This window comes from Dromiciops gliroides, chromosome 4 (assembly GCF_019393635.1).
Source record: "Dromiciops gliroides isolate mDroGli1 chromosome 4, mDroGli1.pri, whole genome shotgun sequence".
Lineage (NCBI taxonomy): Eukaryota > Metazoa > Chordata > Mammalia > Microbiotheria > Microbiotheriidae > Dromiciops > Dromiciops gliroides.
The window spans coordinates 336,403,590-336,420,455 of record NC_057864.1 but is presented as its reverse complement, the minus strand read 5'-3'; the positions used below and the strand labels follow the sequence as shown (position 1 = coordinate 336,420,455).

Below are 16,866 nucleotides of genomic sequence, written 5' to 3'. Positions count from 1 at the left end.
TTCTGACATTCTGTGACTTTATGTAGCCAGACTACTGTGTTCTCCAACTCATTTCAGGTTTGTCTTGATTCCTACCAAGTCTTCAGACCATAACATGCTTATATGTCTACTCCTGTGTACTCAAAACATAGTTGGCTTCTCTCTGCCTGGAAATCATTGTTTCCACAACAAAGAAGAAAATTGACTTCTCTGTATTTACCCATCAGTCTTGTCAGGAGATGGCTAGAATGGCTGACAGGAGACATGGTGGAAGTAAAGACTATTCTAATGTGCTGTCCTTTTGTTCCTATTTAATGGGTCGTCAGAGCCAAAGCTCGTACAATCAAGTGGCCAGCTTTTTGGAGATCAGGTTTATGTGGACTAGTTCTTGGACATCAGACTTGGCCTGTCCCCTCATTCTTTCCAACATGGTAGACGTGACAAATCCACAAAACTTGTGTTCTCCTGGAGTAGTTTGTGACAACCTAGGATCAGCTACAGACCACATTTGAATAGGACTTTTGTGGAATAGCTGGGGATCAGAACTTTAAATCTTCACCCAACTATTACCATACAAATTTGTATTACCATACAAATACATCTTTGTATTTTTGATACACTATGGGAGAGAATGAACCAGAGTCATACTGACATTCTCACTGAAAGAAGTGCTAGTTAAATGGAAGGACAGCTCACATATGCTTTTAGCAGACAACTAAAGAAGTTAAGAGTTGATTCTATCCTATGCATAAAGATATCAAGAAACCCCTTATCATAGGACACTCGATTATTTTGCTTTTGAATGTTCATGAGAAGCATAAACAAACAGACTACCATACTAGTTGTAGTTCTCAGAGAATGAAGTAGAGAATTTTACAGACAGCATCCAAAGACTTTCCACTACAAGGACTGTTAATACTTAATGACTTCCCTGTAAAGGAAGACAGAAAAAAGTCACAACAGCAAAAAAAAAAAGTTGAGAAATATGGTTCATGTTCTTCAACATATAAGCGGCCAGAACATGTGAAAAAAGTTTCAACAGGAGAACTGTGAACTAGCAGCCATCATCTAGGAGAAAAAAAGGTCAAAAATCTCTAATGATCAGAGAAATACACTTAAAACAAATGTGAAGAACTACTTCACACTTCTGAAATTGGCAAAGATGGTAAAAGATAGAAATATTCAGATAGATCTGTGGGGTGACAAGGGCATTAATTTGCTGCTAGAGCTATGAATTGCTCTAATCATTCAGGGGATAAGGGAGGACACTTTATTAAGATAAGTTAATTGTTCACACTCTTTGAGCCAGTGAACCTATTACTAGGTTTCTATCCCAAGAAATTCAGTGACAACAAGAAAGAACACACATGCAAAAATATTCACAGCGGTACTGTTTTATTTTTCAAAGGCCATTGGATTGATTTATTTTTATTGATGCCTTTTGTTTTTACATCATATTCATTTCTTTTATTTATTTATTTGTTCGTTCATTCATTCATTCATGCATTCAAGCATGCAGGCAATTGGGGTTAAGGGACTTGCCTGGGGTCACACAGCTAGTAAGTGTTAAGTTTATGAGGCTGGATTTGAACTCAGGTCCTCCTGACTCCAGGGCCAGTGCTCTATCCACTGTGCCACCTAGCTGCCTGCCATCATATTCATTTCTAAATTTAACCATTCCCCCTACTTAGTTAGCCATCCCTTAGAACCAAGAAATTTAAAAAGAAGGAATATAGGCAGATTAGCAAAAACTAACCAGCCCATTAACCGTGTGTAACAGTATGTATGATTTCCATAATGTTGTTTCTCTTTCTCTGTGATGAAGGCAGGGAGATGGATTTTTTCAGCTCTTCTCTGGGGCCAAGCCTGATTATTTCAATCATATAATATTTAGTTTCAGGATATTTTCCTTGTGCTTACATTGTTGTTATTTTGTCTGTTGACTCCTGGCTCTGCTGCACTTTTTGCATTACTTCACAAAAGTCTTCCACGCTCTTCTTTTATGTTTTTCTTTTCTTTTTTTGGGGGGGGGGTGAGGCAGTTGGGGTTAAGTGACTTGCCCAGGGTCACACAGCTAGTAAGTGTCAAGTGTCTGAGGCTGGATTTGAACTCAGGTCCTCCGGAATCCAGGGCCAGTGCTCTATCCACTGCGCCATCTAGCTGCCCCATGTTTTTCTTTTCTTTGGGTTTTATTTTTGTTTTGTTTTTTTTTTAGTGAGGCAATTGGGGTTAAGTGACTTGCCCAGGGTCACACAGCTGGTAAGTGTTAAGTGTCTGAGGCCCGGATTTGAACTCAGGTCCTCCTGACTCCAGGGCCGGTGCTCTATGCACTGCGCCACCAAGCTGCCCCAATGTTTTTCTTTTCTTAACATTCAGCCATACTCCACTTCATTCATGTGTTCATAGTCTGTTTAGCCATTTCCCAATCAATGGTTACCTTTGTTTCCAGTTTTTTGCCACCACAAAAGATAGCAGCACTATTTGCATTGCAAAAAGTTGGAAACAAACTATGTGGCCAGTACTTCAAATGGCTGGACAAATTGTGGAAAGTCAGAAAAATGTGGTGGAGTGCCCCCCCTTTTTCTTTTTTTACTCCTCCCAAGACTGGTAGTAGAGGGAGCCCCCCCCCAAAAAAAAATCCAAACTACTAGGGAGTACCATATCACAGTAGCAGTAACTTTGAGTTGATGAGCAGTAACTTTGAGTAGCAGAAACAAATGGAGGAGGAAAGAGAAGAATTCCTTTTGTGTCAGCATAGAAGGAAGATGTCCTAAGCTGGGTGTTGATATTGCAGAGACTGCCTGTATTCACATTTTATTTAGTAAAGGAAAGTGGGAGAAAATACATAGACTCCTCATAGCATGTTCTGAACGTGTCTTGCATTAAGGATGGAAGGCTTTTCAAGGTCTCCTGAGAGATGAGCTATGTCAGGGAATATGACTTGACCCTCAGTAGGTGGCATGGTGGTTAAAGTGTCAGTCCTGAAGTCAGGAAGACTCATCTCCATGAGGTTAGATCTGGCCTCAGACACTAGCTGGATGACCCTGGGCAAGTCACTTAACCCTATTTGCCTCAGTTTCCTCATCTGTAAAGTAAATTAAGAAGGACATGGCAAACCCCTCCAGGATCTCTGCCAAGAAAACTCCCCGAGATGAGGTGATAAAGAGTTGGACGCAACTGAAATGACCAAACAACACCAACTGATTGAATCCAAGTATAAATAAGATGCTTTGTAACTATGTGACCTTGCGCAAGTCGCTTTTTCTGGAACTTGGTTTTCTCATCTTTAAAACGCAAGGGTTGGAACAGATGATCTGAGGTCCCTTCCAACTCTAAATCTGTGATTCCCACCCTTCCTCCCTCCCCCTCCCCACCCCTCCGTATTCTGCATTAGAGAAGCTATAGCAGTGTCATCAGATAAATGATACTTCAGTGTATGTCACCTCACTCTCCCTAGGCCTGGATTTTCACTTTAATCCTCCTGTCCCTAACAAACAAGTGTTCTGGACTCCCTGCCTGCTATGTGTGGCTGTAAATAGTTTCTGTCTCATTATCTAGTTAATCTCCATTTGTTATCATATAGTCAACCAACAGTGGCATCTACTCACCAGTTAACAGGAAGAATTTTTTCATTGTTTGCCCCTTATGGGAAAAGCTAAATGACTCATGGTCAGCCCTTTTTAGGGAGTATTCACACAATAGACCTGATCAGCCATCCAGATTAAAGTGTTTAATACCCTAAATTGTTGGTATCATCAGTTCAGTATCCATGTAGTGTGCTAGAGCCAAAGGTTTTTGAGCAGGTCATAATTTTTAGAATGGGGTAGTAAAGGAGCATGGGCAGTTAATGGCATTGGTCAGTGGCATTCCCCGGGGCAACAAGGTGGCTTGAGGGATCCTCACAGATATCACTCTTTGGTTTCTCCCAAGTGGCATATGTTAAATAACGGCTGTTCTTGTGCCTCACTATTTGCACCTGCTATCTGTTTGGATTCTCCTGCAGGCTCAATTTAGGATAAAGTGGCAAAGATGACAGTACTTTTTGGTTGTCTCATTTTCCTCAAAGGTCAGCCCAAATGCCACCTTCTACATGAGGTCTTTCCTGAGCTCCCAGTGGCTAGTGCCTTTCCCACCAAAAAAAGTTACCTTGTATTTGTGTACGTGTTGTCTTCCACAATGGAGGATCGTTTTCTTGAGGGCAGGGACTCTTATTTTTGTCTTTGTCCCCTGGGCAGCTAGGTGCTGCAATGGATAGGATGCTGGGCCTGGAGTCAGGAGGACTTGAATTCAAATCTGGCCTCAGACACTTACTAGGCTTTGTGACCCTGGTTAAGTCACTTTACCCTGTTTGCCTCAGTTTCTTCATCTGTAAAATGAGCTGGAGAAGGAAATGGCAAAGCACTCCAGGATCTCTTCGTGACCCCATTTGGGGTTTTCCTGGCAGAGTCGGACATGGCCAAACAATCACCACCCTTGGCATCTAACACATTGTTTCACACATAGTAGGTTTGTTGATTAATTAGGTCTAGATTTTTACAGTTTACTTTTTTCAAATCCATTATCTAGTTTTAACCTCTCAGCAACCCTATCAGTGTAGTAGGGTAGCTGTTTTTCCTGTTTTATAGATGAGGAAAGAAGATCAAAGAGGTGACTGACCCTGTAAAAAAATCATTGACGAGGTGAGGAGGAGGGCAGTATGGAACTGAGATTTCATCAATAGGAAGAATTCCCTCTGCCACCATAAACAACTCAATCTCTATTCTTAGAGTTGCCTGGGACCCTGAGGCTAAATGATTTGTCCATAGATCTATAGCCAGCCCTAGGTGGGACTTTGAACACAGATCTTTCCTACTCCAAAGCCAGTCCTCTGTCCACTGTGCCTTACTGCCTCTCACCCAAGGTCAGGCTGCCTGAATTACAAAACCTATCCCAGAACCCCGGACTCCTAATGCCATATGCATTACCCTTTTCCCACTCCATTGCCATGACAAGGGTGCCTGGGCCAGGACAGGAGATCAAGTGTCAGTTATTAAGCACTTTAGGGGTTATAATCAGTGCTCATATTTGAGGAACAATCTGTCATCAGTAACAAGGGCTCACTTGTAGCAGCCTAGTGCCCCATAGGGCTCCAGTGATCTTCACCCAGTGTGATTTTGCACAACAAGAAAGACTAGTTGTGGAAAATGAAGGGCAGCCTATAGTGACTCTTCACAGTGAAGTCAGTACCCCATGATTCTGCTTGTTTCTCTTGTTCCTCCTCTTTGCAGACTTGAAAGTGCCACACACATGGGTTATTCCATTAAGCTTTCAGACAGGTGTAGAAAACGGCTCTTGTACAACTTCACTTTGATTTTTCAGAATAGATTATTTCCAGTGTTTTAGAGAAGGATGCTTTCTCTGAATGCGACAGTATTCCGATAACCTGGCATAATGAACTGACACAGACATTTTAGGGTCACGGTAGCTCCCATTGGCAGCTTGGTGGCACAGTGGATAGACCCCTGAACTTGGAATCAGGAAGATCTGAATTCAAATGTGGCCTTAGAAACTTACTCGCTGTATAATCCTGGGGAAGTCATTTATCCTTTCTTCCAGAACTTCAAGTGGGAGCAACATCGAGTTAGACCAGAGAGTATGTTTGTACATTGAAGGGAGTATTGTGTAAAAAAATTGGAAAAGTGTGTAAGTAGGTACCAAGTTAGGAAGAGCTTTAAATACTAAATAGTTTATATGTGATTCTAGAGGTAGTAGGGAGTCACTAGAGTTTACTGAGCAAAGGAATGACATGATCAGCGTTACACCTTAGGAAAATCACTTTTGGTAGTCTTGCAGATTGTGGATTACAGACTTGAGGTCTGGAACACAAAAGACTATTATCATCGTCCAGGCAAGAGGTGATAAGTGCCTGGACCGTGACAGTGGTTAGGGGAGTCTAGAGAAGAGGATGTACATGAGAGATAATGCAGAGGCAGAAAAGATTTGTACTAGTGGCGTCTGTGGGCTTAATGGGAGTGAGTAGTAAGAGATGATACTGGAGTAACTGGAGAGATGGTATTGACCTTGATGATTATAGGAAGTTAAAGAGAGAATTGGGTCTTAGGGGAAAGATAATGAGTTCCATTTTGTAAGTGTTGCATTTGAAGTTGCATCCTTCAGGACGTTCACTTTGAAATGTATGCTAGGGCACAGTTGGTGGTGACAGACTGGAGCTTAGGAGAGAGACTAGGGCTGGGCATATAGATATGCATAGAGATGACAGTTGAACCTACAGATGATGATGTGGTACCTAAGTGAGAGTAAAGAGAGAAAAGGTGAGGTTTCCTGGTAGAAACTTGGGTTTACTACCCAAAGGGGCAAGAGGTGGATAATGAACCAGTAAAGGAGACTGAGAAATAGGTAGGCAGGTAGGAGTGCCAAGAGACAGCAGTATCACAGAAAACTCAGAAGAGAGGGTGTCTGGGAGAAGCAGATGCTTGTGTAAATCTGGGAATTAGCTACATAGAGATGATTACTGAACCAGGGGAGCTCAACAAGAGGGTATAGAAAGAAAAAAGGAAGAGGGCCAAAGAGGCCACAGTGAGTGGACATGATATAGATGAAGATCCAGCAAAGATTGAATAGGTGTGGAGGCAGCTAGGTGGTGCAGTGGATAAAGCACCAGCCTTGGATTCAGGAGGACCTGAGTTCAAATCCAGCCTCAGACACTTGACACTTACTAGCTATGTGACCCTGGGCAAGTCATTTAACCCTTATTGCCCTGGCCAGGGGGAGTGGAGGGAGGGAATTGCATGGGTGTACTCAGGAAGGGAGGAGGAGAACCAAAACCCAGAAAGAATGAGGTGCCCTAGGTGGGAAAGTGATCATTGGTGTCCTGTGCTACCAATGGGTCAGGCAGGATCAGGCAGTTTCAGTTGAATGACAGGTAGGAAACGGATGAAAGTGGCAGAGGAAGTAAATGCATCACGTATAAACAGCTATATACAGGAGTTGAGCTAAGAAGGGGGAGAAGCCTAGAGGGTAACAGTGGGGATAATAGGCTCCTGGGGTGGGGAGGGTTTGGGGGGGTTTTTGGTTTGTTTTTTTAGTGAGGCAATTAGGGTTAAGTGACTTGCCCAGGGTCACACACCTAGTAAATGTTAAGTGTCTGAGGTTGAATTTGAACTCGGGTACTCCTGACTCCACAGCTGGTACTCTATCCACTGCGCCACTTAGCTGTCCCTAGGGTGGGGAGGGTTTTAAAGACCAGGGGAGACATAGGCTTGTTTGTAGGCTACAAGGAAGAAGCCTAGGGAGAAACAGAGAATTAGAGAGAGGGGATGATAGAAGGGACAGTCTGCTAGAAAATACAGGAAGAGATGCAACCAAGAATACCTGTAGAAGGGTTGGCCTACGTCTCTCCATCAAACACTGGAGTGAGTGATGAAGCAGGGTAGTGCGGGGTGATATTAGGAATGGGGGATGAGGTGAGAAGAGGAAACTGACAAATGACCTCAGATTTTTTAATGAGGGCAGAGGAAGGGCTCTCACCTGGAGGGCAGGTGGTCAGAACAGCTTCTGTAATGATTAGGAGAGACAGGTAGGCAGGAGTAGGAGGATAGCCTTGTGGCAGAGAGGGCCCCACTGGGATGGGGTAACCAGGTCGTGGTGGGCCCAGTCCATGTGGTTTTGTGACTTCCTCTAGCCCTGTTCAGCAGCACATAAGAAGGAGCCCCCAGATGGATGATTTGGCAAGGTATGATCTGCCTCCTCTTCCTACTGCTGGAGATCAGAGAACAGAGCAGAGTGGAACCGGCTCTCCAAGAGGGTGAGGTTGGAAAGGGCCAGACGTAAAGTCAGAGCAGGGGTAGCGATGGCCTGGGAACGTGTTGAGGAGTAGAGGGATGAGAGATCACAGTGAGGATCAAGAGTAGGGTAGGTAGTGAGAGAGGAGAGGATGAAAGGTGTCATCAGATAAAGTGCTGTGGGAGGGTATGCAGCCAGTGAAAAAGAAGGGGAGCCAAAGACGCAGCTTCTTCAGGAGGGGACCGAGGCTCAGGGAGTGTCCAAACATAGAAAGAATGAGAGAGGAAGAAGTCTAACATGAAAAGAAGTTGGCTAATTAGGCAATGGGAGCTCCATAGGGTTCAGGGAAAGGAGCAGGACATCAATGGGGTAAAGGTTGATAGGGTTAGGAATGTGGGAGCACACGGGGGAATTTTTCTTTGACAGTTACAGCTTCTGTACCACTATTCTGAGGAGAGGAAGATGGGGAGTGGGATTATATTAACCATTTCTGAATGAGTCTAGACACAGTCCCAGCGAATAAGGAGAGATCCCGTAAGGCAGATGAATAGAAGGTTCGAGGTTTTCCAGGCCTCGTGGGAAGAGACCTCAGAAAGCCCACTTCATGGCAGGTATAAGCAGGGAGTGGGTATGGCCAGGATCAGGGGAGGGAGGTGGTAACATATCCCAGGGTCCCAGGCTTGTGGCAAGAGCAGGGCCTGAGTCTTATCATGCCGGGGGATGAGGAGGCAGGCTCTGGATACTGAAGCAAAGAAATGAGATGGTGGCATGACCCAGGGCCTCCGCCTGACCAGGACTGGTACCTAGGTCTCGACTCCACAGTCTGTTGTTCTTTCTATACTGTTAGAATCTGTTGTGGCATGTGGGTGCTACAGTGGATAGAATGCTGGGCTTGGGGTCAGGAGACCTGAGTTCAAGTCCAGCTTCACTTACTAGCTTATGACCCTGGGAAAGCCACATAACCATTGTTTGCCTCAGTTACCTTAAATGTAAAATGAAGGTAATAACAGCCCCTACTTCCTAGGGTTGTGGTCATGATTACAGTGTGTTAGGAGAGCACATAGTGCAGCGTCTAGTGCGTAGCATAGAAATGCTTATTCCATTCCCTTCTTTCCCTGCTACATGGAATGTGATGGGATTCATACCCACTCACCCCTCTTTGTATCTTTGATTCCACTCCATCACCTGTATATAGAAACATGCAAATTTCCTTCCTATAAGCTCCCCACCCCACAGGGGAGTACACTAAGATTTTGGGACACCCTGTCTTTCCTGGGTTTGGCTTAGATTGATCTTTTCCTCAAAAACCCACCTCTTTTCCAAACTACCCTATTATTCTAGAAGGTACCACCATCCTTCTTGTAATCCAGGTTTGTAACCTTGGTGGCCTCCTCTACGACCAAATACAAACTTCTTTGGCATTTAAAGCTTCATAACCTGGTCTCTTTCTCCCTTTCTAGCCTTACATTTTACCTCCTACATATTCTGTCTCTCTTCTCCCCTGTTCCCTCCCTCTCTTTCTCTTGCACTAGCTGTCCTGGGGGCAGCTGGTTGGTGAGTGCAGTGAAGAGCACTGGCCCTGAAGTTGGGAGGATCTGAATTAAAATCTCACTTAAGACACTTACTGGCTGTGTGACCCTGGGCAAGTCACTTAACCCCAATTGCCTCAAACATCTGGGGCCTTGTCCAGTCATCCTGGTGTATATCTTGCAACTGGACCTAAATGGCCCGGGAGGAGAGAGTGAAGTTGATGACCTTGCACAGCCCTCCCTCACTTAAATCCAGTTCACTGCAAGCCATGACTTCACCCCAATATCACGGTCCTCTTTAGGAACAAAGGACAAACAACAACTAGCTGTCCTCCATGCCCAAAATGCACTGCTTCTTCACCTCCGTTTCTTGGGGTCCTTGGTTTTCACTCAAGATTCGGCTCAAGTGCCACCTTCCATATGAAGCCTCTCCTGATGCCCGGAGCTGATGGAACCTTCTCACCCCCAAAACTACCATGTCTCATATATGTTTTTATGTTAGGCATATAATTACATATGTACATTTTCTCTTCCTCTCTTAGAATGTGAGTTCCCTCATGGCAGGGACCGTTTCATTTTGTCTTTCTGTCTCTGGCATTTATGACTGTGCTTGACACATAGCAGGCACTTGTTACATTCTTGGTCATTGATTGGTGATGGAGTTGGAGGAGTCTGAAAGGAAATGTGAGTCTACAAAAAGAGGGGATGGAGCAGAAAGAGCACCAGATTCAGGGCCCTGAGTTTGAATCTCAGGCTCTGATTAAGATTATCCATGTGACCTCTGCCAGTGTCACATATCATCCTTTCTGGGCCTCAGTTTCCTCATCTGTAAAACAAGGGGTTTGGAGTAAATTACCTCGTAGGTTCCTACTGGCTTAATAGGGCTGTGATCGAGTCTTGCTGTGGCTTAACCGAACTGAGCATGGACATTCAACATAAACCCTTTTATAGCAGGTTAATTTTTTTTTCCATTTTTTTTTGTCCAGCAATATAATTCCTTAGAGCATGCATCTTGTTAGAGTAAATGGTCTTTTACCTCGCTTGTAAGCAGCATAGCACTCATCAAAGAAAACTGCTTATAAAATGCATGGATAGATTTTTGTCTCATGACAATCTGTTTCTGCCAGTAGAGCCTTCAGAGCTATTCAACTGAAATACCACACGGGTAATTATCGATTTTTATTTAAACTTTTATAAGGGTTCAGCTGCATTCCTGGTGGGGAGAGGATGAGGAGGCTAACAAGTGTCTTATTTCACAGGGAGGCTATTGACAGAATAAATGGCACATTAAAGATAATGAGCAGGCACTCGGGCATTATGAGCAGGATGTGATGACTCTGACAGGATTTCAGCTGCCACCACTCTGACAGGGACACCCTCTCCTGGCTTCCCACCTTGTGAGGCAGGGCCTAGGTCCCACTCAGAGCAAAGAAACATCATGGAGAGACTTTGATTCTCTAAGCATTTATTAAAAGCTTTTCCCTATACTAGAGGCCATGGAAGATACAGCAGTAATGTAAGCCATAGGCCTTGCCACAAGGACTTTATACTTCTGTTGAGAAGATAACCTATCCATTCATTTATAATTTTTAATTTGTTCTCCCAATTACATGTAAAAACGATTTTTATCATTCTTTTAAGATTTTTTTTTTTGGCAGGGCAATGGGGCTTAAGTGACTTGCCCAAGGTCACACAGCTAGTAAGTGTCAAGTGTCTGAGGCCGGATTTGGACTTAGGAACTCCTGAATCCAGGGCCAGTGCTTTATCCACTGCACCACCTAGCCGCCCCTCTTTTAAGATTTTGAGTTCCAAATTCTATCCTTCCCTCTGTTACCTCCCCTCGCGTTCCCCCCCCCCCCCAAGACAGCAAGCTGTTTGATATAGGTTATACATGTGCAGTCATGGAAAACACATTTCCATATTAGTCATGTTGTGAAAGAAAACATAGACCAAAAGCAAAAAACAAACAAACAAAACCCCAAAACAACAACAAGAAAAATAAAGTTGAAAAAGATTGTGTTTGATCTGCATTCATCAGTTCTTTCTTTTTTGTTTGTTTGTTTTTGGAGGCAATGGGGGTTAAGTGACTTGCCCAGGGTCACACAGCTAGTACGTGTCAAGTTTCTGAGGCCAGATTTGAACTCAGGTACTCCTGAATCCAGGGCCAGTGCTTTAACCACTGTACCATCTAGCTGCCCCTTCATCAGTTCTTTCTCTGGAGGTGAATAGCATTTTTCAAAAGTCTTTCTGAATTGTCTTGTCTCATTGTATTGCTGAGAATGGCTAAGTCATTCACAGTTGATTGTCATATAGCATTGCTGTTACTGTATACACTGTTCTCCTGGTTCTGCTCATATCACTTTGCATCAATTCATGTAAGTCTTTCCAAGTTTTTCTGAAAGCATCCTGCTTCTCAATATACCATCACAATCACAACTTGTTCAGCTATTCCCCAATCAATAGGCATCCCCTCAATTTCCAGTTCTTTGCCACCACAAAAATAGCTTCTATAAAAATTTTTTATATGTATAGGTCATTTTCCTTTTTAAAATTTCTTTGGAATACAGACCCAGTAGTGATATTTCTGGGTCAAAGGGGTATGCAGTTTTATACCCCTTTGGACATAGTTACTGTGGGGACCAATTTTTAATTGGGGAGTGCTAGCTAAGTGGCTCGCCACAATATTGGGGCAAGGAAGGAAACCGGCAGCCTCCCTCAAAACAGAACAAAATTTATTTTAACAAGAACGAACTTAAAAAAAAAAACACAAACAGGATCAGTAGGATCAAGGGAAAGGAAATAAAATGGGGAAAGGGAAATTATAATACCTGAAAAATACCACCGCCCAGGAATCAGCTGAAAATACGCAGCAGAATGCCTGTCGCTTTCCAGCTTCCACCTAGAATGCCCAATTCTCCTCCTCCAAACCTAGAAACACCCCACACAGTCCCAGCCAATGGGATGGCCACTCTGACAGTCACATGACTACCCTCACTAGGCTTCCAATCATTATAATTTTGCCAGGCCCATGTAGGTGATGACGTGAGGTGCCAGAGCCCTGGCAATGGCTACAACCAGTGGGTGGAGCACCGTGCAGTTTGCGGAGCCCCAGGCCAGTGGTCGCTGAGGCATAAAAACCTCAAATAACAATTAATTCTTTACATTACAAATTGTTTTCCAGAATGGTTGGATCGGTTCACAACTCCACCAAGAGTGCTTTAATGTTCCAATTTTCCCACATTCCCTCTAACATTTGTTATTTTCCCTTTCTGTCATATTAGCCAGTCTGATAGGTATGAGGTAGTACCTCAGAGTTGTTTTAGTTTGCATTTCTTAAATCAGTAGTGATTTAGTGCATTTTTTTATATGACTATAGAAAGCTTTGATTTCTTCATCTGAAAACTACCTGTTCATATCCTCTGATCATTTATCAATTAGGGAATGACTTGTATTCTTATACACTTGACTCAGTTCTTGGGTTTTGGTTTTTTTTTAGTGAGGCAATTGGGGTTAAGTGACTTGCCCAGGGTCACACAGGTAGTAAGTGTTAAGTGTCTGAGGCCGGATTTGAACTCAGGTACTCCTGACTCCAGGGCCGGTGTGCTATCCACTACCCACTATGCCACCTAGCTGCCCCAGTTCTTGGTATTTTGAGAAATGAGGCCATTATCAGAGAAGCTTGCTATAAAATTTTTTTCACAGCTATGATTACTAATTGTATATTTCCTTCCATCCTGTTTTTCTCCATTTATCCTACTATCTCCTTTCACCCTATCCTTCCTCAAAAGTGTTTTGCTTCTGACCACTGCTCCTTCAGTCCACCCTCCCTTCTATCAGTACCACCATTCATCCCCTCCTGTTTTCCTGTGGGGGTAAGATACACACTCAGTTGGATATGGAAATGTATGTTATTCCTTCCCTAAGCCAATTCCAGTAAGAGTAAGGTTCAGTTATCTGTAATCCATCACTAACATATTTGCACCTATTTTATGTGAGATAATTTACCCCATTCTACTTCTCCCCTCTTTCTCACCCCTTATTTTTTTTAGCTATCCCATCATAGTGAATTTACACCCATGTTCTCTGTCTTTATATACTCCTAACTGCCCTAATAATGATAAAATTCTTAGGAATTAAAAGTGTCATTTATCCATGTAGGAACGTAAACAGTTTAACCTTACTGAATCTTTCATAATCGCTCTTTCCTGTTTACCTTTTTATGCTTCTCTTGAGTCTTGTATTTGAAAGTCACATTTTCTCTTCAGCTCCGGTCTTTTCATCAGGAATATTGAAAGTCCTCAATGTCATTAAATGCCCATTTTTTTCCCCCTGAAAGATTATACTCAGTTTTGGTGGGTAGGTGATTTTTGGTTGTAATTCTAGCTCCTTTTCCCTCAAGAATATCATATTCCAAACCCTGTGCTCCTTTAATGTGGAAGTTTCTAAATCTTGTGTGATTCTGACTGTTGCTCCACAATATTTTCTCCTTGATCTGGGAGCTCTGGAATTTGGCTATAATATTCCTGGGAGTTTTCATTTTGGGATCTCTTTCAGGAGGTGATCAGGATTCTTCCTATTTTATCCTGTGGTTCTAGGATATCAGGGCAGTTTTCCTTAATAATTTCTTGAAATATGATGTCTAGGCTCTTTTTTTAAAAATTGTGGCTTTCAGGTAGTCCATTAAATTATCTCTACTCAATCTATTTTCCAGGTCAGTTGTTTTTCCAGTGAGATATTTCACATTATCTTCTATTTTCATCCTTTTGATTTTTTTTTTTGATGTCTCATGGAGTCATTAACTTCCAGTTGCCCATTTCTAATTTTTAAGAAATTTTTTTTGCTTTAGTGAGCTTTCATACTTCCTTTTCCATTTGACCAATTCTGTTTTTTAAGGTCTTTTCATCCTTGAATTTTCGTACATCTTTTTTAATTTGGTCAAATTTGCCCTTTTTAAAAAAAATTTTTAAGGAGTTCTCTTCAATTGATTCGTGCCTCTTTTACCATTTGATGTATTGTTTTTTAAATTATTTTCTTCATTATTTTTTTGTGCCTCCTTTACCAAACTTTTGACTCTTTTTTTTGTCATGATTTTCTTGCATTACCCTTATTTCTTTTCCTAATTTTCCCTCTACCTCTCTTATTTGATTTTTTTTTTTTTTTTGGTGAGGAGGCAATTAGGGTTAAGTGACTTTCCCAGGGTCACACAGCTAGCAAGATTTGAACTCAGGTCCTCCTGAATCCAGGGCTGGTGCTCTATCCACTGTGCCACCTAGCTGTCCCTCTTATTTGATTTTTTAAAATCCTTTTTGAGGAATTCCTTTTGGATTTGAGAACAATTCACATTTTTCTTTGAGGCTTTGGATGTAAGTGTTTTGACTTTGTTGTCTTCTTCTGAGTTTGTGTTTTGATCCTCCCTGTCACCAAAGAAACTTTCTATGCTTAAGCCTTTTGTCATTTGCTGATTTTTCCAACCCTATTTCTTGACTTTTAACTTTGTTAAAGTTGGGCTCTGCTTCTGGGGTGGAGGGGGTACTATCTTTAGGTTTTTCATGCTGCTATTTACAGAGCTAGTTCTGGGAGTCTGTAAACTTTCATGTCTTCCAAGGTTGGCAGGATATAATGAGAGGTGTGGTCATTGCTCTCCTGGCCTGTGCTCTGATCTATGAGTGACTGACTACAAGCACTGTTTTCTGCCCTGGAACTGTGAACAGGGTCCCCTCTCTCCGAAGGCCACCCACTCTAGTGTGCTAGTGCTTTTCCTTACCTTGGGACTATGACCCAGAAATGCATATGGACTTTCATAGATGTACCTATTTCTAGCCTATTAACATTATCTTTTTACTCATGTTTTACAGGTCCGACCAGTTATTGAGCAAACTTTCCCTTTTTCTCAAGTTCCCCAAGCCTTCCTGAAGACAGAAGGTGGACATGCACGAGGAAAGACTGTGGTTAATGTAGTTTAAGAAAAAGAAAATATACTGAATGTTGATTGACAGATCTTCTTGCACTTATTGTTTGGCTCTGGTGGATGGTCCCCCCCCCCCTTCTTTCTTGACTCTCCTTTTCCACATTTATCAGAGGTTTAATGAGCATGAGTTTTGATAGCTTTCAGTTTGATAGTCTTTAGCCACAACTCTGGTTTAAGAGTTCCTGACTTAGGATTTTCCACTGCCCACATTAAGTGCTGCCAGGATGAAGATGACTGAACCAAAGCTGTTTGATTGCAGCTGCTGCTTCCATTGCATTCTTTGGAAAGCTCCTGATTAATTAGGTAATAGGAGCGCTCCAGGGAGAGGTTGGGCTTCTGCCCTAAGAAGGCCTGCAGAAGGTCCGAGGGGGAGCCCTCAACTTGTAGGACAAGTGCTCATGGTCTCTGTTCTGCCACAACCTCCTGACATCCCAGCGCTGTGAGAAGGGCAGGAAGCGTGGAAGGAGCACTAGATGGGTAGTTCAGGAGTGCTGGTTCTGCACTCCTGAGTCATTCCTTCTCTCCTTGGCAAGTGTGGCACCTTCCCTGTAACTTTTATAGTTTGAGAGAGACTTGTCAAGAACACTCTGAGAAGTTAAGTGATTGGTTCAGATTCACGTGTCCGAATGCATCAGAGACTGAATTTGAACTCGGGTCTTTCTGGCTGTCAGGCCAGTTCTCTACTACACCATGCTTCCTTATCTGTAAAACAGAGATGATATGTGAGTTACCAACTTCATAGGATTATGAGGATCAAATGAAACTATGTACGTCACTATGACACTAACTGTACCACTCTAAGTAGTTTTGAGGACTTTTTTGCTATGTACGTTTTGATCCCCCCTCCCCCCAAAAAACCCCAGGCACCATGAAACAAAAATCCAGATTTTTAACAGAAATATTCTTTCATTGATGCTATCTGACCTGTGAATTATGGAATACTACACTCCTCAAAGAATCCAGATCGTGAGTCATGCAGAGGGAGGTACACAGGTGGCATAAAAAAGTTTGGTCTATCACCAAGAACCATTTGTATGCCAGAAGGATATAAAAGATGGCGTAGAACTGGAAAATGGCTGGTCGTGTAAAGAAGAGCCGGCGTGCTCCTTTGGTACCCATGTAAGGTCAGAAGACCTCAAGGGAGGCCCCTGGCATGGTGAGTGGACCTCTACAGAGCATTTACCGGACAACAAATCGGGCACAAATCACATAGGATGAGGAGGTGTGCATGAATTGTAGCCTGTACCCTTGGGGCCCAGATTGTTGAAATCATAGCTCCATTGAATATCTGGATTTCCCCATGCTGTCTTTCAGTCGTGTTAACTGTACCTGTTGGATCCTTGAACTGATCCATAGCCCATTTTCCCAGTCAACTTAAATTTCTTTTTGCACCTTCTCCTTTATGTCAGCATAGAAACCCTTTGACTGGGGCCCTGTCATGGCTCTGTGCTGCTCATCTCTACCAGTTGCTGTTACTCTTATCACTCCAGGGTGTTCAGACTCTCCCTCTCCAGCCTGACCAACCACTGTTCTAAGCTGAACGTTCTTTTTGCTCAGTTCCCCCCACCGTCGTTCCCCAGCCGGCATTCTCCCTTGCTGATAAGCTTT

The 16,866-nt window shown here is 43.0% G+C and overlaps 1 protein-coding gene across 2 annotated transcripts in view; it reads left to right on the top strand.

Moving 5' to 3' along the window:
* The window catches only part of RTN4IP1 (reticulon 4 interacting protein 1), a 66,111-nt gene extending 50,826 nt beyond the window's left edge, over positions 1-15,285 (top strand). For both annotated transcript variants that reach the window (XM_044000701.1, XM_044000702.1), the window contains exon 9: positions 15,146-15,285. In XM_044000701.1, the coding sequence (XP_043856636.1) occupies positions 15,146-15,253 (108 nt within the window). In that variant the 3' untranslated portion in view covers positions 15,254-15,285. The remainder of the gene's footprint in view (positions 1-15,145) is intronic.
* Positions 15,286-16,866: the final 1,581 nt, after the last annotated feature.